The following is a 22,050-nucleotide window of genomic DNA, read 5'->3' as shown; positions in this document are numbered from 1 at the left end:
AATAATTAATATACTTTTTGACAGATTTATTAATAAAATAATGCCAATTTGATCTTTTATGGCCATGTTTTTCTTCCTCAGACTGTTCTTATTTAACCACTCCAATGGATATAAAAGATTCATTGGAGCTTTCTTTTTCTTTTTCTTTTTTTTTTTTTCTCTGACTTTAATGGATCCCAAAAGAAATGCATCTTTCAAACTCCAGAGGAATAATCCTTTGTCTTTTTAGATGGCATACTGAGGCAAATCAAGGATTTGCTTAGTCAACTTGGAAGAGCTTGTGTCACATTCATATAATAAAATTTAAGGTTTAATTAAAGATTGATGCATGTATCTATTCCTATTCTGTATTTTTCTTCTTTGGAAAAAAAAAATTCTTATACATTTAATTAATTAAAAATAATAATACTATTTATTATTAAAATCACGGCAAGACTTTCTACTTTTAATTTCTTTTTACATTTCTGACCTTCTTTATTTAAATTTATTAATTTGTAGTCCTACAATATTAAATTGCTGAAAGAAAATTGTCTCCATCGCTTCATCTCTAATTAATATTAGAAAGATTTACAATTTAGTTTCTAAGTATTACCATCATTAACTAGTTAATCCCTATATTTTTTAAAATTTATTAAAACGTTCTTATATTTTCTCACGTAAATAAAATGGTATTTCCGTGCTTTTTTCAATTAAAAATAAATAAAGAATGAGAGCGAAAATTTTTAAAATTTAATTGTATCCTCAAATAAAATCTCTTTTTTAGACTTTGTATATTGCTATTATTAATAAGTTAGTCCCTACATTTTTAAAAATTTATTAAAATGTCCTTATTTTTTCTGATATCTTTTAAAACGTTCTTATTATTTCTTTCCGTCAATGAAATAGTCCCTCCTCCTCTCAAAAAGAGAAAAAAGAAGAAAATGATGATAACGAAGAAAAAGAAGAAAAAGAAGGAGGAGAAGAAGATGATGATTGATAAATAAGAAAAAGAGAAGAAGAAGAAAAATAAAAAAAATTTAAAAAACAAAAAAATAAAAAGAAGAATCAAAGAAAAAGAATAAAAGGAAGAATCGATGAAGAAAAAGAAGAAGAAGAAGACAGAGAAGGAAGAAAAGAAGGGAGGTAATTTAGTATTTTATTATATTCTTAACGGTAAAAATAAACGAAATGACTATTTTATTGATGGTGAGAAAATATAAAGTCGTTTTAATAGGTTTCTAAAAATGTAAGAACTGACTTATTAATAATGATAATATTTAATGACTAAATTGTAAATTTCTCTTAATATTATTTAGTAGTAAAATATTAAAATGCTAAAAGAAAAATAAAGAAATTAAAATCAACTTTCTTACATATGTAAAAGGAAAACAAAGTTTAACCTGCCACCCATCTTTGGAATGCTGAAGTCGAGAGATCCAAATCCACAAATTTTTTTTAAATTGTTAATTTATGTTGATTTCCTGTGTGAACATGTTTATAATTCGTTATTATAATTTTTGACCAAACATAAATTATAATTTAGATTTATGTCTGCTAATTTCTAATTGAATTTTTTTAAAAAAAAATTATTATTATTGGAAGGATTAATTAGGAAGAATGGAGTAGAACTTGGCTGTGACTTGGTCTAAAAATTGCTATTTGAAGTTCAGTTCAGAATATATGTTTATATATGAGTAAAGCTTGGAAATAGTAAAATTAATTTTTCCCTTTTTCATTTTTTTTTCTCATTGACATTTAATATTTTATTAAAAGGAAGGAAACGTGTTATTTACTCATTGCTTTATAATCATATTTCTTAAACGAATATCACAATTTTCAACTTTCCATTAATTTTTTTTTTTGAAATAGAACTTTCCATTAATTTTTATAAGCAAGGAATTTGTTCAATGGTTTAATCAGGCCAAATATTATGAATAATTTATATGCTATAATGGATCTAAAATCTATAATTAAAGTAATTTGAGAATTTTTTTTTAATGAATGTGAAATATTAACCATGAAAATTCATTAAAGAACAATATTATAAAAAATAAATAATCCATCAACTTATTACTTCATTATGAAAATGTATGCAAAATATTTAATCAAACTATAATATAGTAAATCTAAAAATTGTAAATATCTAATATAATAATTATTAGATAAAATGATTGAAAAATACTCAACATTTATCTTATATTTTAATTTAAATATTTAAATTTTAGATAAATTAGTTTAACGTTTACTTTTATATATAATTTTAGCTATTTTTAAAAATTAAAATATAAAAATTTAAATAGAATCTCAAATATAATATTTTTTTTAAATATAAATTAATTTTATATATAAAAATAATATTAATTTATACTTAACTATAATTAAATGATATATTAATTTAAAAAATAATAGTAATCTAATAGTTAAATATACAAATAAATTATTTAATTATAGTTAAATAATATATTAATTTTAAAAATAATAATAATTTAATGGTTAAATATGCAAATAATAATTTTGATAATAAAATAAAATTTATTTTACACAAATAATTATGAAGGTTTTATAATAGATATATTATTTTTTAATTATTTTATATATATTATTATTTTAAATTAAATAATATATCTGCTATAAAATATTTATATTTATTATTGTAAAATAAAATTTATTATTGTTGACAACTTGAAATACATATTTAACAATTAAATTGTTATTTTAATTTTAAAAATTAATTAAAATTATATATGAATATAAATGCTAAATTAATTTATCTAAAATTTAAATATTTAAATTAAAATATAAAATGACATACATATTGAATTTTTCAATGAATTAAACTAATTATTATATTAATCATTGTATAAGCTCAAATTTTTTTATATATAATTATTATTGATGTGAATCAACTTAATCCAAAACATCAGATATATAATTTAATTAATTAGAAAACTCTATAGGAACAATCAAAGAAACATGGGTAGCTTCCAAGATGCATAGATATTGTCACATTTTTGCTCAAAAGCTGTGGGATTTTAAGCATTGAATGCTTCAAATTGGAAGAGAACTTCAGCAAAATGTTAATAACATTGTTTCAAACTACTTGCCAAAAGGTACATGACAAAAGAATGGTATTTAAAAAAAAAAAAAAAAAAAAAAAGTCTATAAGTTAAATATAGAGCTGAGACTGCCCTATCAAATGACCCACAAAAAATAACAACAAAGAAATTCAACATGCTGCCATTAACAAGCTCTGCAACTTGCAAACCTACCAAAAATTTATTAAATATCATCAAATTTCCACCATGGTCCCTTTCTCCTATTCATATTATCCTCACTATGAAGAAACATACCAAAAAAAAAAAAAAGATAATTTTTTTTAGAGTGTGTTTCAGAAGTCAAAGATATTGTTGAAATTGAAATTGTTGAAGATGTCTAATGATGGAGTTGGAGAAGTGAAGCGAGGAGAAACAAAGATTGAAGGACTAGGCATGAAACTTCCCTCTATAAAATTCCTGTTACCATGAACCACAGGGCTCAAATCATGGAAGAAGCTATTTAGATCGGACTGTGGAGAGAAAAAATTCGGCGGTATCGGAGGAAGTGAAGCAGGTCCTGGAGAAAGAATCCCAGGAAGAAAATTACTTGATCTCTCCATTATTTGATCCATTTCTATTCCTTCCAAGAAACCCATGTCTCCACTTGCCGGTACACTCCTGTCCTTGGGTGTCTTTGCCTTCTCTATCGTTGCATACCTTGCCGCCGGCGATATTGCACCAACATCGTCATTGAAAGGATTAGAAGTTGAATAACTAGCAGCGGAGGTTGAAGAAGAAGAAGAGCCTGTGAGACGTTGGACAAGGTTCATGAAGTCACTAGGGTTTGTATGGATAACTTTTGGTGAAACTGTGTAGATTATGACCGGTGGCCGTGGCTGCGTTGGTGGTTGGTGGTGGTGGTGTTGTTGTTGCTGTGATGGTTGTGGAGCTACTGGGGGTTTCTTGATCTTGTGTGAATCTTTACGGACTTTTAGGGCAGGTGGTCTTGGACCTTGAAGTTCTTTTCTTGGAGATCTAGTTACAGGAAAGTCAGAAGAATCCATGCTTAATTTTGAAGACAAACAAAGATCAGAAGAAGAAGAAGAAGGAGGAGGAGGATATGGCGACCAAGAGGACATGAAAAGCATATTATTGTTGAATATATAAAAATGGGGGCAGTTTATAAAGGAGATGAAGATGAAGAGATAATTTAAGAAAGAACAAGTCAAAAGGAAATTAAAAAAAAAAAAAAATTAAAGATGGGCTACTATAGTAAAGTGATATTTTAATTTGATAAAATTATTATTTAGTCCTTCAAATTTAATAAAATTCATTAATTAATCTTTTAATTTTACAAAATAGATTAAAATATTTTTAATATTTTTAAGATATTAAAAAATTTATTAATTATTTATTTTTTAATTTTAATTATTAAATACTGAAAAAATTTAAAATAAGAGATTAATTAATTTAATTTTTATAAAATTAAAAAATAAATTAATAAATTTTATTATATTATACTAATTAAATAATAAAATATTTAATATTTAAAATTAATAAATTTTTTAATATCTTAAAATATTTTAATAAATTTTTTAAATTAATAAATTTCACAAAACTTAAAAGACTAAATAGTTATTTACTCTTTTAGTTTTATCCGATTTCTTGCAGTGTTACAAATGTTTGAACATGTCCCGGCCCAACTCTCAAGCTTTACTTGAAGCTACGCCTACGCGGAAAGGGTCATATGCCACATCAGACATTGCAAGATGATGTAGGATGTCCTTGTAAGCATATCAAAGAGATAGTAAGAAGAGATATTCATAGTATTGTTGTAGACCGAAAAATTATTGTATAAGCTAGGAATATCACACCGAGCTAATAGTAGTAAGATGAATTAATAATTTTACAGAAAAACAAAAACTTAAAAATTTAAATTTATCTTAAATTTCTATGTATAAGTCATAAATACGATAGTAAAAATTTTATCCGTTGATTTTGGATTATATAATTATGGATTGGATATGCCATTTCAATTTAATATGAAGGAAAATATTAAAATTAATAAATAAAATTTATTATTTTAAATCAACTATACTAATTACATTTTTAGATCGTATAAAAGTAGAAAATAAATCTAGTTCTTGGGAATAATATGATGTAATTAAATAAATGAATTTATATGTTCAACATACAGAGAAAAACAAGTCTATATATTTTACTGTAATTTAATAAAATCAGTTATATATCAACTATAATAATTCTCGATGATTATTATTCGTAAGATTTTTTAATAAAACTATTTATGTAATAAAAAGGTGCCTAAGATATTCTGAACTATTTAAAATTAAAATTAAAATGATTTTATAATCGCAATAAGCTATTAAGTAAATTTTTTAAAATATTTTTAAATTAATTGGAATTTAAAGAGAAATTTTTAACTTTACTCTATTAAAATATTTTCTAAATGCATACTTAAATACTTATATTTTAATATTTTTATTTATTAAATATATAATTTGAATCGTGATTTAATAAATTTTTAAATTTAAAAAATTATATATTATTTTAAAAAATATAATTTTATTAATTTTATAATTTTAAAATTATATTTATTGAAATATTTCGATTCAAACTGATCTAAATAATTTTTAAATCTACTTTTCACTTATCTAATTAATCTAAATTATTTATTAATTTTATGTTATCTATTATATATAATTTCAATTTTCTATAATTTTAAGATATTTTTTGCGGCAGACGCATATAAATAAAATTATATTTAAAAGTAAGTTTTAAAATTTATAATTTTAAATTTATATTTAAAAATAAAATTTTATTTTTAAAGTTTAGATATTTAAAATATTATTTTTTAAATTTTATGTCCAAAATATTGAAAATATAAAAAATATTTTCATATAAAATTCTCATCAAACAAACGAATTTTGAGACAGAATTTTAGTTAATTATTCAGTATTAAAATCAAAATGATTATTGTTTAGTATTTCAAATAAATAATTGAATTTTTTTAAATAATTTTTTTAGACACATTATGACTCATGTGAATCTAAATTAGATTCTTTTAATTTTACTTTTTTAATAAAAAATTCATATGTATTAGAAAATAATTGCATCATAATTTTTCTTAATTAAGAAAAAAATACACGTAGAAATTAAAATTATTGATTGCAATTTGACCAATAAGAAATCAAATTTTACATAAATATGGAATTACTATAGGAAATTGATAAGGGTGTGTATTAATTTACTATAATATAATAATCAAAATAAATAAATCAATTTAATTATTTTGTTAACACTATATTTGGTTTAGTCATTAATTCTATTTTTTTCATTTTTTAATTTATTTTACTATTGTTTATTTGGTAACTAAAGTAACTTAAATAATCAAATTTTATTTATTTATTAATATATTATATATAATTATAATGCTCGAATATTATATCATGTCATAATTAATTATAAATCTAAAAATCAATAAAATATTATTTAATAAAAAAATTCTGTTTGTTTTATAATTTTTATTTATTTTTTAAATATTTTAAAATTATTATCTATTTTTATAATATAATAACTTATATATTAACTATTATAATTTTATTTTTTAAAATAAATATAATTAAAAAATTAATATATTGACATAATTTTTTTATTTTCCGCGATAAGAACTTATCAAGAGGAGAAATGTAGAGGTCAAAACAGGCACAAAAATCGAGATTTGACCAAAGACTGCGAGTGGGAGTGTCAAGTTGAGTTTCAATTTTTGACGGAGTGAAAGAGCAAACCCATCTTGAAATAGTTTGGTTTGACTTCACTTCTATTAGTCAACAGTCAAACCTCAGTGAGCTTAACTTGTCTTGGATTCGGTAGCTACTTTTTTTTTTTCGTAATTATTTAATTTAATTTGTCCCCTAATTCAAGCTAATAAAGGTTGTAAAAAAAAATAATCTTGTTGGTTAATGTAGTGATCCATGATTCTAGAATTCAAATTCTAAACTTAAAAAAAATAATTTTTAACAAATAAAATTATTTTTTAATTTGTTATTAACATTACTATAAAAAATTAATTTATTAATAGTTTTTAATTATAATCAAATAATAAAATTACATAAATTATTTTTAAAATAAATATAATTACCAATTTAAACAGAACTTAAAACAATTTTTAATTTTTTAAAATTTTTACTTATAAAATAATGAAAAGGTTTAAAATAATTTAAATTAAGTTTATAATTGATTGATTAAATTGAATTATGCATTTAAGAAGTTTCTACAAGTTGCTGATAATGTAAACATTTTATTTTATTTTATTTAAAATGAAGAAATCTTCATAGGAAAATCTTTGAATTCATGGATTTGGACAATACTCATCCAGGGTAGTTGACCTAAGACTCTCATCTATTGCAACTGCATCGGTGGGCCTAGCCTTTTATACGGTCTCAGCAATATGAAAAATAATTATATTTTTTGGAAAATATTTTTTATAGATTTTTTTAAAATATAAGTTATTTTCACTAATAAAAAAACTTTAATTTTTTTTATTCATTTCTATTTTTTATCATCTAGATAAAACAGAGAATTTTATATTTATAGAGAGAGGAAAAAAATATATTTAATTTTTTTTTATATAATTTTATTGTACTAAATGATAGAATGATGAATTACTCTAGTAATAATTATGTAAATGGTGTTTTGATTTGAAATTAATAAGTAATTTTATATAGATATTTCTATATTTTAATTCATCTTACATGTTACTTAGTACATGAGTAATAAATAAGAATGAATTAGATATAATAGAAATTGTATGAAAGTGTTTATGTAATTAAGATATGATTCATCAGTCTAGTTTAATTAGAAAATATCTTATTTGTTTTATGCTAGAATTATCATGAAATTTTTGTGTAAATTGAAATAAAATTAATAAATTAAATTTAAAATTTTATTCAATAGGTCAATGAATATTATAAAATGACTAATATGATTTAATATAGCAGACGTGTTCCATGTATTAATTGTTAAATCGGAATATTAGTGATAAATAAATATTAATTACACACCGAAAAGTTAAGTCAAATCAGTATTGATATTCTAAATATTTAGTTAATCTTGACATGTTGCTAGAGAATATTATTGATCATTAAATTAATTAACAAATTAATTATATTTATTATCAATATATTTAGAATTTAATGGATTATACACATAAAAAAAATAATATGAGAAAATAAAATAAGATAAATCAAGTGGGACTTAATTATATATAAGTTTTATGATATTGGAATAAAATCATAATTTGAAAGGATTATGATTTTGATCTAATTAATTAAGTGAAGACTTGATTAAAATTACCTTAAAATTTATATCACATATTTATTAAAGTTTTATGTCATAATTATAATTTATTTATTTATTTGGTTAAATTAAATAAATATAATTATTGTACTAGTACAATGAGCATTTTATAAGAGCCTGTAAATTCTCTGAGAAATTTTTGTGAAAGCCACTAGAATTTGTAGAAATTGTTAGAGTTAGCACTCATATTTTCTCTTTTTCAAAATTTAGAGTTGTTCTAAAGTTTTATCATTAGTATTTTTGATGGATATCTTAGAAACCGTACACGGATTGTAGTTTGCCACAATTCAATCGAAATAAATAATCTCGTATTTTGCTGTAAAGAAAAAAAAAATATTTATTTATTTTTATTTTTATTTTTATTATTTTATTTATTTAAACGTGATTTTTATTGGTGTGAAAAATTTTATTTTTTTATTTTTCACTATGTTTAATTTAATTAAATCCCAACACTAATTATAAGAAATCATAATACTAGAAAAGTTTTTTTTATTACTTTTTTTGCTTTGACAATCGGTAGATCTATTGAATGATAGAATGATGACACATGGTAGGTTTGAGGCTATGGGATAGTATAAACAAGGCTCGGTAGTATTGAGTAGGTATAGTAAACAAGGGGACTAATGACTTTAGAGCTTGTGTACTTAAGGTTTTGAAGATAGTTGAAGAGTTTAAGGTTAGGAAGTTGCAGAGGAATTATGAAGTTGAAGAAGATAAAATGAGAGTTTTATTTTCTAGGAGAGCAGAGGCTTTTATAGTGGTGTCCATATGAAGTACAGTAGCAAATGACTCTTTAGATTAGATAATTGCATTTTTTATAAAGACTTTTAAATTCGGTGAGTAATTAACTTATTTAATATTTAGTCGGTTTATTCATACTCTTTTTCGACACACTCTATATTAAATGCCCAAAGCATATACATTTAAAGTCTCGTATAAACTTTCGAAAAATTAGGGTTTAATATAAGAGAGACTGGTTCTATCTTTGCATTGTTCTCCTAATTTCCCTTCACTATACCATGTTCTCAATTTTTTTTTGCCAAAAGTAGAGAGTTGATGAACTCAAAGCTTAAGTCCAGCCCAATGTCTTATTATAGAGCCCGTTAAAAGTCCAACTACACAGAAAAAGAATAAGAAAAAAGCTATTTAATTTAAGAGAAATAAATTTTAAAACTAAAAAATAGAGTGTTATGAGTTCTATTATCAAATTATTTAAATTTAAAAAAAAATCAATTATAAAAATATGAGTTTCAATAGATTATATTGAATTTCATATCGGTTTGAGATAAAAAATAATGTACTTCTTAATTTAATTTTTAGAATAAATTAGATCTAATTCAAATTTAAAATGATATCAGAGTCTCCATTGATATTAGATCTTTTATTTTGAATTAATTTTTAAAGTGAATTAGATTAGTCCAAACTTAAAAAATAAAAATTTAATTCTAAAATAAAATTGAAAATCCATAATAATTTGCCATGTCTAGATATTTTTGAAATTAGAATCTGTATTTTTCATATTTAATTACTTAATTTTTGAAATTAGAATCCATATTTTTCACATTTAATTACTTAATTAAACTAGTAATTAAACATCAAATAAAGTTTAATATAAGAGAGACGTATGATTGACACAAATATTTGTATTTTATCATTGAGGCACTAATTAATTGAAATTTTATGTTCCATTTACATAATTAAAAGAAATCTCTTATCAATAAAAAAAATAATAATAATCAAGATTCACCTTATTCTATTATCTTCATAATGTATACAATTCATAATTACTTCAATTTATTAAATTTTTTGTTAAACAAAAAATTTCTTAATAATAAAAAATTTCAAAAAATTTGGATACTTAACTTACTGTTACTTTATTCCAACTCAATAGACACAAATTAAAAGTTTTGAATTTAATTTTGACGTCTCATAAAAAATAAATTTTCTATTAAAATAATTTAGTAAAAAGATAATAAAGTAATTGTAATCATTTGCACTTCATTTTCTCTTAAATTTAATGAGAAAATTACTCACGATTCCCATAAATTTCTTTTATTAGTTTATTTTCTTCTCCTTCTTTTGTTTTTCTTCTTTCCAAATAAGTGATATATAATTTTTTTTTTATTTTTTTAATAAACAAATTGTTAATACTACACTTGAACATTGAATCCCCAGAAGGTACTATTATAAAAGTAGTAACCTTTAATTTGGGTAAAGGGGAAAATATTTTTGTTTTTCATTTCTTTGAAATTATTATAAAAAAGGAAAAGCAATAAATTTGATAGGTACATGATAAGACGAGTTACATCATCATAGTTGAAGGAGTTAAATTAATAGCTAATAATTATTTTTTGATGGGTTTCTCCGGTGACGATTTCCCTCGTCAACGTCCATTGTTGCTTTATTCTTTTCTTTTGTTTTTGTTTATTTGTTTAGTTTATTTTCTTCAAACATGATATTTGCATGTTAAGGGTTTTGTGTTGGATCTGTTGGCTGGCTTTAGGGGTGGTCTTGCAGTTTTACTCGACGATTTCTTTAGTATATTTGGTGATGTAGAGATCCGGAGATTACTTGCTGTGCTTTCGTTTTTTGATTTTCTTACGACAGCGAGATTGCCAGTGATTCTCTTCCACTGCCGCTTGAGAAATGCTTACTATTGGAGATCTCTTTGGTTTAGTCCTTTTGATTTTCTATCGACTTGCTTCTTTCGGAATGAAAGGCGTTTCTAGAAGCTGTTTTTTAGGATTGCTGTGGCTGTGGGTGGTTGATCGGTGGTCGATCGATCTTTTAGAATGTCGGTATCGATTTTTGAATTTCTGTGCGTTCTGGTATTATCTAGCGATTCAGATTAGATTTACGGGTTTAAATTTAGAAGAGAATTGCTAGTCTCTCTCCTTTGGGTAGACAGAAATTTCTTTTGATTTTTCTGAGTGTCTCTGCTTTCCTTGGTCCGGCGAGGATTTTTATTGTGCGCTTCCCCTTTTTGAGCAGGGGAAGGCCTTAGTCTTGCTCTCCTTACCTAGCGGCAGCTACCCTCTCTCCTCTAGTGGTGGTTTATACAGTTTTATATTGTGTTGGCCAGATCGCAGAGTGTATGGTGAGAATTTCTGTCAACTTTGGTGGTACAATAATGTTTTCTGATGGTATCGGCTTCATAATCAGCTCTGGGAAGATTCGTAGAACTCTTAGTAGAGGACGCAACATAAGTATGGCTAGTTGAGACTATGATGCTATGCTCGTGATAGTTCTCTCCTGTGGCCTTAGGCGGTGGAGCTGAGGTTCGGTCTCGTTACTTTTAGTGTTGTTTGGATACCTGCTTTCTTCTGTTTGCTTTGGTAGTTCCGGGAGGTCTGGCTTCTTTCCTTTTGGTGATTGAAACCTGATCCTTATAGAGTCTCAGTTCGGGCATTTGTGCTGCTGTTTTGTCTAGGTGGTTTCTCTCAGGCAAACAAAGCGGCTCCTTCTTCCCTTTGCTGCAGCGGTTGGTCTAACGGTCATCGGTTTGTGGCGATTTCCAGGATGTTTTTTGGCTGGACCTAGGTTTTCTGTTTAGGTTGGTTGATTGGCTTTGTTTGGCTTCCCTGTGTATTCCTCTACCTTTCAATACAATTTCATGTGTATTATAAAAAAGAAAAAAAATTAATCACATATTAGAATTGCATTTTATTTTCTTTAGGTACTACCAAAAGACAAGTTCAGTACACATACATATAATAATCAAATAGAATACACCCAAGTTATAATTAAGTGTACAATCTTATTAGTAAAAGAGATTAAAGGGTTTGTTTTTTTTTTTTGAAAAAAAATTATTTTTCAGATAAACCCTTTTTTCTCTCATATATTATAGATCTAAAACATGCACTCATAGTTGATGGAAGTAAAGAGTGAAGCAACAGCCTCACTAGGGAGGTGAGGGTCTTGTGCAGCATGGATATCCTCCTGTTCCAGGCCAGCGTCCATATGTAGGTGGATCAACAAGAAGCTTCCTTCCTGAGAAATAATGGAATTTTTCTTTAAATAAATAAATAAAATTTAAAAATTTACAATTAAAAGAATATAAACCAATGGTTGCTCGATTAATTTATCATGCCAAAATTTATAAATAAATAAATCATTCAGTCATTCATGTGTAAGATAAAAAAAAAAATGGCTAGAAATAATAGGTAGAGCTGACGAACCAAAAATGGATTTTGGGATAGCATCAGTGGCAAGTGCAGTTGATGAAGCGACATGGTTTGGAAGAAGCAGACTGATTGTTATGAAAACCACCATAGCCATGACCTGCAACTTCTTTGAAGCACCCATTTTATATCTATGCTTAATTAGGAAGAAAGAAGAGCTAAAGGATGCGGATGAGTATTGATGATTCTTCCAATTTATAGACCTCTCTGGCTACTAGTACAGCAACTCCTCCCTCGTCTCACATTTTATCTTTCTATTTTTATTTGTCTTAAAACATTATATATTTTAATTTTTTTATTTTAAAATATAAATTGATTATATAACTCTGTTTAATTTTAATTTAATTTCAATATAATCTCTTATTAATTATATATATATATTTTTAAAAATAAGAATTCAAACTATTTTTTAGTATTTAATTTATATCATCTTTCATTAATAATGATTTTATTATTTTCATAAAATTTAACTTTCTTATTTTTCTTATTAAAAATGAGTGTTAATTGAAAAAGTTAATTTAAAAAAATTATATTTTAATTAAAACAACTATGATATTTGATAAATTTAAAAATATAAAATAAATAAAAATTATGAAATATTTAAAATAGTTTTTTTTTTTGTGAAGAAATTTCTAAAATAGTTAAACGTGCCACCGCAACCCATCACATCAACCAATTAATTTTTTTTTAAAATCAGAATCAACCAATTATTTGACTGGTAGGAACTTTATACATGACCGTGACATCAACATGCATCATCTACGGATGACTCGCACCCATCCAACCACCCATAAATTTGTTCCTTAATGTACGCGACCTCACACAACCCCACCCCAAACAACTTTCACAAGCCTTTGCTATCAACACTTTATTTGGATGGGGTGGAGAAGTGGTAAGTATGAAGGAGTGATATGTAAATATTAGCTTATTTTGAAGGAGGTGAGGAAGGTGCAAATAAATATCTTTTGTCTGAAATACCAACCTTTTTTACACCCAAAAATTTGATATTCATTTCCCTCATTTACTCTCTCATTAGTTCACATCTTCTCAAATATGCATTTTTTTTTTCCGCTTTAACTCTTCCTATCTTTTCCTCTCTTTACTTTTTTTTTTTAAATTATTATTTTGTTATTTACACAATCCTCACCTCATTCAAAATATAGTGTAAAAATTAAAAATTCACCTAACTATTAAGTCCTCACTTGATATGGCTAAAATAAAACTGTGTTACGAGTGATCAATCTGCAAAAAAGAGAAAGCGAGGTGATTTGTGCCTATAACAGTTACTCTGATACTCAAGTCAATAAACTAAATAAAAAAGCAAATATAATATAATGTTTTAAACTCAACAGTACTTTGATTTCTGTGATTATTAGCTTTTATACCGTAAAAATATAGAATTAGTTATTATATTTCCTAAAAATTCGACTGCTACCGGTTAGTGAATAGGGAATCTATGATTATAGGTGCAATGGAGATCTGCTGAATTGTATCCACTAACGATAACTTTATGTGAAGACTCAACCTGTTCAGGAGAAGGTGAGTCTTGATGTTCTGAATACCAAGTATTACGATGCCCTAACCATTTTTTTTACGAGTGAAACTTCTACAACCGCGTATTGTAGCTTATTAGGGCCTTGCCATGTGGACCTGTCATGTGGTGACAACCCATGACACACTTTCGGCGAATGTTGTGTCATATCAGAAGTCTCCCAATCAGTTTTTGATTCTTCAGATTCTAAGCTTACAATTGTTTTCCACGATTTTGGGACTAACACCCGGTCATGTGCCTAGAGGCTACTCGCCTCGTTGCGCTATTTGGTAGAAACTTTGCATTTATTTTTTGGGACTATCATTCGAAAACTCGCCTATCAGTTACCCGCCTTGTGGCGATTCTCGACAGAACCTTATTTTTGTTTTTTAAGACTAACACTCAAAGACTCACCCAGTGGTTATCCGCCTTGTGACACTTTTTGGTAGAAACTTGCCTTTGTCTTTTGGGATTAACACCCAAAGACTCGCCTAGCGGTTACCCCTCATAGAAACTTGCCTTTGTCTTTTAGGACTATCATCTGAAGACTCGCCTACCGGTTACCCACCTTGTGGTGATTTTCGGCAGAAACTTGCCTTTATCTTTTGAGACTAACGCCTGAAGACTTACTTAGCAGTTACCCGCCTTGTGGTGCTTTTGGCTGAAACTTACATTTATCTTTCGGGACTAATGCCCAAATACTCACTTAGCGGTTACTCGCTTTGTGGCGCTTCTTGGTAGAAACCTACCTTTGTCTTTTGGGACTAACACCTAAAGACTCGCTTGGCAGTTATCCGTCTCGTGGCGCTTCTTGGCAGACACCTATCTTTGTCTTTTGGGACTAACACCCAAAGACTCACCTATCGGTTATCCGCCTTATAGCGTTTTTCAGCAGAAACTTGTCTTCGTTTTTTAGAACTAACACCTGAAGACTCGCTCGCCTTGTGGCATTTTTTGGCAGAAAACTGCCTTTGTCCTTTGAGACTAACACCTGAAAGACTCGCCTGGCAGTTACCCGCCTTATGACGTCGGTATAAAATGCCTTAGTTAACGAAACTAATCATCAGGTCATGTGACCTGGTGGATACCCACCTTGTGGCCTGGTATAAAATGTCTTAGTTAATAGGACTAACACCCGATTTATGTAGCCTGACAGATACTCGCCTTATAGCCTTGGAATAAAATGCTTTAGATAGTGGCACTAACACCTGGATTATGAGCCTGGCGGATACCGGTCTTGTGACCTGGGTGTAAAATTTCTTTAGAAACTTTTTGTGAAACAGGACTAACACCCGGTTGCGTGGCCTGATGGATACCCGTCCGCCTTGTGGCCTTGATATAAACTGTCTTAGTTAGCGGGACTAACACCTGAATTATGTGGCCTAGCGGATACCTACCTTGTGGCCTTGACATAAAATGCCTTAGGTAACAGAACTAACACCTGAATTATGAGTTGGTGGACACCCACCTTGTGGCATTGGCATAAAATGCCTTAGTTAGCGGGACTAACTCCTGAATTATGTGGTCTGGCGGATACCTGCCTTATGACCATGGTATAAAATGTCTTTAGTGTGACTAAAATTCAAATTATGTGGTCTCATGGATACTCGCCTTATGGGCGTAGCATTAAATGCTTTTAGCGGGACTAACATCCGAATTATGTGGTCTGACGGATACCCACCTTGTGGCGGTGGCATAAAATGCCTTTAGCAGAACCAACACCCGAATTCTGAGTCTAGTGGATACTCGCCTTGTGGCCTTATTCTTATCTTCACGCTTTCATCCATCCAACATTTCTCTGACTTTTGGTTTTGCTTTTGACTCTTCTTTTTGTCCTCTCTCAATGCTTGGACTTTATCATCCAGCCTTATTTGCTTCTGAGCTTTCTCTATTAGCTATTGGTACGTAGCAACTTGGTTCTTGATTAGAGAATCTATGAACTTTATGTTACGCGTTTCTTTTTTCAACGCTTCACATGCTATCTCGTGATTTAATTCTTCCACATGTACTGCTTCTTCATTGAAACGTGAGATAAAACTTCTTAGAGACTCGCTCTCTCCTTGGTGAATCTTCTTCAAGTCAGAAGAGAGCTTTTTAGGAGGTATATAAGTAATAAACCTAAATTTAAATAACATAACAAATTGTGTAAAGTTCTAAATTGAACCTGAGCTCAGATGTTAGTACCATTTCTGAGCCAAACCTGTGAGTGTTGATAGAAACACTTAGCATAATATAAAATCGTTGACATCTTGAAGCTGCATTATCATCCTGAAGATCACCATGTGACTTCTGGGATCTATTGTTCTGTCGTATTTATCCAAACTTGAAAGTTTGAACTTGGCGGGAAATGTCTCTGCCAATATCTCTTCTAACATGGGTGAGACATTGTCCAACCCATAATCCTCCTCCTATTCCTTTCTGGTACATTCCGAATCAACTTTCAGTTGACATATTTTGGAGTCTCGTCTGACGACTCCTCTTCCTCCAGCTTGGCCTTTCCCTTGGACTGTATTGGGATTGCCTCTGTTTGAGTCTTTGGAGTGTCGATGGAAGCCTCCTCCCTAATCCTGGGAGCCATGAAGGAGGTCTCTTCCTGAGTTTTATACTGCTCGAGATTAGTTTGTAATCTTTTTATGTACTGTGCATCTACTCATTATTTATATTGCTGAAATCAGCTTCATTGGCCATTGATGGGGTATTTTATCTTCTACTAAGGGTGGAGAGAATGATTACGCCCTTGTTGGAAGCAACCTTAGCAGCAGGTTGTGAATTGTCAGCCATTTTAGAGAATAGAAAAGGAAAAAGTTTCTTTTTAAGAGAAAAATGAATGAAAGACCGATTTTTATTCAAATTAAACAGAGATAATCCAATAGAGTTTTCGGCAACAGAACTAAACGATGTGACTGAAATGAAGATGTATTGCGAGTGGCCAATCTGCAAGAAAAGGAAAGCGAGGTGATTGACGCCTGTGGCAGCCACTCCAATGCTAAAGTCAGTAAATTGAAAAAAAGAGCGAGTGTAATGTAATACTTTGAACTCAAGAGTAGTTATATCAAAAGAGTGTACCTTGATCTCTGTGATCATTAGTTTTTGTACTATAAGAAGATAAAGTTAGTTATCATATCTTCTAAAAATCCGACTAGCACCGGCAAATGAATAAAAAATCTCGCGTTTATAGGTGTAATGGGGATTTACTAAATTATATCCGCTAATGATAACTATTTGCGAATATTTGACTTATTCAAAAGAGGGCAAATTTTAGCGTTTTGAACACTGAATGTTACGATATTCTAATTTTTTTTTTTTATGATTGAGACTTTTGCAATCGTATATTATAACTTGTTAGAATTTTGTCATATGACCCTATTATGTGATGACAATCCATGACATATTTTGGACAAATGTGTGTCATATCTTTTACTTACATTCTAATGCGTTTATTTGCATGGTAATTATAAAATTTTTGTTCAGAGTCAATTGAAAATATATATTTAATTAATAAATTGAATCAAAAATTTTTACTAGTTAAATTTTCAATCAATTTTAAAATGCTTTCTAAATAGAATTGAGATAAAAAAAAAATAAACATATATATTTTATTAATTAAGTAATGTATAATAATAATAATAATAATAATAATAATAATAATAATAATAATAATAATAATAATAAAAAATAAGTATATATAATATATTACCAATAAATTTATAATATATTATCAAATGAAAATTAATTTGATGATAATAGAAAATACAAAAATTGAAAAATTTTAAAGCTCCTAAAAAAATAGAACTAAAAAGCAGTCATATTAAAATAACTGAATTTCATATGTTTGATAACTATAAATAAAATATAAAAAAATCAATTATAAGATTTTTATTGAATAAAAATTATAAAATTTTTATAGCAGATTAAGGCTTACCTAAATATAATTTTAATTAGTTTATAATTTCATATGGAAGTATTATTTTTGTATAAATTTATAGAATTAAAAAGTAAAAGATAATATAAAACTTAAATATATGAAATAATAATATAAAATTTTAAAAACTTAATAATAACTAAAAGATACATAAAAATTTAATATTTATAAAATATAAAGCAAACATATCATATAAAAATAAATATAAATCCAAATTAATAAATCCATAATTTGTAAGAGATATAAAATCACTTTTGTGTAATTATACATTTATAAATAAAATAAAATTTTAAATTTGAATGGGAAGAAAATTAATTTAAGATTATATAATATATAGTTATTAGATTGAGTTTCATGTAATTTTAAAGACAAATTACCAATTAAATTTTAATTTGTAAATATAAAAATATCAAAATAATATTTAGATAAACTTTGAGTTAATTTGATAGCAAATAATTAATTTGGCTGTTTGAATTTAAATTTGGCTCCAACATGAAAAGCAAAGTTGACAAAGATGGCTGTCTATTCAAAGGGAAACTCTTTGAAAAAAGAAGTAGCAAGCTCAACAAAGGCAATAAAGTCTGAGTTGTCGGCAGTAAGAATTTTCAAAACAACTACTTGGACATTTGGTAATTCATACCCATCGTCTGCTCCATGTTGCTATTAGAAATGTAGGTATGAGTTGAGGTTAGGTATTATTTTTCTTCAATTTTCTTTTTCTACTTGTTCACATATGCTGAATTTTTTTTTTTAATTTACTGTATTATAATATTTTTATTGTGAGATAAAAAGCGTACCTAATTAATATGCAGTAGAAATTTTAACTACTATTTTATTGCATTCAAAATCTTCCAAAACAACTTGCATGTCAATGGGAACTATGAATTGCCTAGATGAAAGGACCCTTCATTGAGCAAAATACACATCACAAAGGAAGATAAAACGGAGGTGTCCATTTAGGAATTCATTCAACAGTGGTGGCCCTCCCGTCAAACGATCGATCATTGTCCACTTTCTATGAAATTTCAATTCAAAATACATTAAATTTCTGATCAACAAGCTTAAGAGCCAAATCAAAAAGTCATTAAATTGTTATCACGTCAAATAATTATTCTTAAATTTTACAATAGATTTAATCAAATTTAATTTTTATTTTGACGTTTGATAAATTATTTATTTTAAATTTTACAGCAGATTTAATTAAATTTATTTTTTATTCCGATATTCGATAGAGATTTAGGATAATATTTTTAAAAACAAATTTAAAAAGTACAATTTTCAAAATTATAATGAAGACCAAATGTTTGTTTCAAAATTTAAAGACACAAATTTTACCATTTAAAAATTAATTTTATATTTTCATTATTTTTTTAATATTTTTATAATTTTATATATTATAATTTTTTTGTTATAAATATCACTTCTTATCTATTTAAAACACATTTTTTAATTTTAAAAGAATTTGAATAAAATTTTTTAATTTTTAATTCACCATCTTAACTAAATGATATTGATTAAAATGTTTAACCGAATTTAATTCGTTATAAAAATAAAATTTTAACAGCATTTATGTTTAATCATAAATTTCACATACTTTACTTTTAAATTATTTTATTTTTTTGTATTTCTAAAATAAAATTATATATATATATATCGTTTAATACTTCTCTAAAAATATGATAGAGACAGGAGTAGGCTGGTCAAGAAAAAAACAAACCATGTCGATTTCCTTTACTATTCTTAATAGGATTTTGTCATGACTTTTAATAATTTTTTTAATTAATGTGGCAATTTTTGGATAATATGACTTAAAAAAGATAAAAATTTTGGTTTAGCTCTTAAATAATTCATCAAGGTTTTTTTTTTTAAGCAAAATTATTTATTATATTAAAAAAAATTTATCAAATAAAGAGCCATATCATTACAAACAGAGAGATGATTATATCTAATAAATTCTTTAATTAAAATATAAGTAGCTAAAATAGTATTACGATAAATCCATCCAATAGAAATATTAGTTTTAAAATCTAACAAAAATTTATAATCATTTAAATGTATAAGATAATTTGATAATAATATTAATCTCGAAAATCTTTTAATACTTCGGACTTTCAAGTTTAACTGCCTTGTCTTAGCTAAGCTTGAAAGCAAGGAAAATCTAAAGACAAGGGAATCCACTGTTTAGGAAGAGTTAATAGCACTTTTCTAGGAGAGAACTTCAATGGGCAGAGTCGAAAGCCTATATTCTCAATTTTTATTTATTGGCTGAAAAATAACTATCAAAATATAAAAAATTATGAAAAAATTATATATGAGAACTAAAAATTTTTATTTCTATCAAAATAAAATGTACAGTTTATAATTAGTAACTAAATTTTTTAATGTATTAATTGTCTTTTTAATTCATTAAAAGTAAGATAAGTTTTTAAATTTTTTTAAATCTAAACTAGCCCTTCAACTATTTAGATAAATCAAATAAAACCTTTAAATTTTAATTATGTCCAAATATAATCTTACGAGATATATAAACTCTTTAAATTTTAAAAAATATTAAATAAAATATTTAAAATTTTAAAATATATTAAATAAACTCTTAATTCTAATTTAAATATTTTTCTCCATATTGTTCAATAACTAATGATATTAGTTAGTTTATATTTTGTTAGATTATATTAAACTAGTAATGATGAATATGAGAAAAATAATAAATTTGTTGAAAATCTTTTTGAATCCATTAATAAAGAGTGAATTATTAATTTTTTTATATTATATCAAAATTTTTATTATAATATTATATATTGAATACATAATATAACCGATGATAATCTTATATACTAAAAAAATATTTGTGCATGACTATACTTTAATGTAAATTTACGTGAATTATAATTTATTATTTATTTATCTATTTCAAAAAATTGGAGTACGTATTTATTCCATTTAAAATTTAAAGGTATATATATACGTTGAGAGCATATTTAATCTATTTTAAAAAATTTAAAGAAATTTTCTAGTTTATTTTAACAGTTAAAGGATCTATTAGAATTAAAAAATAAAATAAATTAAGGTCTTATCTGATTTTTGATAAATATTTTAAAGATTAAAATAAAATTTTTGTATAAAAAAAATAATTTAAAATTCTTATTTTTTGGATTCTTGATTTTCCACGTTGCTAAAATGACAGACACATCTCGTGGTCAGGTTGTCAATTGATGATGGTTGTTGGAGAAAATTCAAGAACAGCTCTTCTGTTGAATTTTCATTTCTGAGATTCGTAATTTGATTTGCTTTATGCAAGTCCAAGTGGGGCGTGGTTTCCATCAGAATTTTCATTTCATTTCTGGTATGGTCTCAGGTAGTATTCATCAAATATTTATATAACAAATTTTAACTTAATTATTTAATAATTAATTTGTATATGTGATAAAATTTTATTAGATAATTTATTTTTAAAATTTAAAATCAAAACTAAATTGAAATATTCATTCTCATTCTAATTTAAAAACATAGATTAATATAAAATTTTAATCTGATTTAAAAATTAAAATTAATTAACCAATTCGATTTTAATTTATTTTAAAAGTCAAATTAAACCGTAATCCAAACCGATTATTCTTTTAATTAATAAACTTTTTCGTAGATAACAAGTAACTAAATTGTCAAATATAAGCATATTAATTTGAAAACAGAATACTATTCTATCTTTTCTACTTCATTCATATAATTAATTTTCCACATTGGCAAAATTTCTTGCTTTAGTGTGTTTTTTCACATTGCTAAAATGACATCTCTGTCGTCTTAAAATTCGAATTCAAACTGGCAGGCGATTGATTAATACAAAATATCTTTACTCGTTAGTACAAAACAAAAAGCTCACCTAATTAATATGTAATAAAAGTCTTATCCGCCCTAAAATTGCATTCAAAATCTTCCAGACAACTTGCATATCAATGGGGACTATGAAAAGACCTTTCATCTGACCAAAACTCACATCAAAAAGTAGAAAATAAATTAAACATGTTCATT

At 26.1% G+C, this 22,050-nt stretch overlaps 1 protein-coding gene and 1 long non-coding RNA gene across 2 annotated transcripts; both read right to left on the bottom strand.

Annotated features, from left to right (window-relative positions):
- Positions 1-3,238: 3,238 nt before the first annotated feature.
- LOC122722484 (protein MKS1) lies at positions 3,239-4,198 on the bottom strand. Its single transcript, XM_043953233.1, has one exon. It carries the CDS (start codon positions 4,160-4,162, stop codon positions 3,368-3,370), a length of 795 nt encoding a protein of 264 aa, XP_043809168.1. The 5' UTR covers positions 4,163-4,198; the 3' UTR covers positions 3,239-3,367.
- A 7,840-nt stretch (positions 4,199-12,038) lies between these two features.
- LOC122722477 lies at positions 12,039-12,802 on the bottom strand. Its single transcript, XR_006349379.1, has 2 exons — positions 12,569-12,802; positions 12,039-12,380 (listed from the first exon to the last, which is right to left on the bottom strand). It is a non-coding gene; the product is annotated as an uncharacterized LOC122722477 (long non-coding RNA).
- Positions 12,803-22,050: the final 9,248 nt, after the last annotated feature.

Source organism: Manihot esculenta, chromosome 18 (genome assembly GCF_001659605.2).
Source record: "Manihot esculenta cultivar AM560-2 chromosome 18, M.esculenta_v8, whole genome shotgun sequence".
Lineage (NCBI taxonomy): Eukaryota > Viridiplantae > Streptophyta > Magnoliopsida > Malpighiales > Euphorbiaceae > Manihot > Manihot esculenta.
Note: the sequence above shows the minus strand (reverse complement) of the source record. Positions and strands in the feature narration are given on the sequence as shown.

Bases quoted from the DNA above. Each gene is read 5' to 3' on its own strand.
- LOC122722484 (XM_043953233.1), bottom strand. From the start codon at position 4,162: ATGCTTTTCATGTCCTCTTGGTCGCCATATCCTCCTCCTCCTTCTTCT.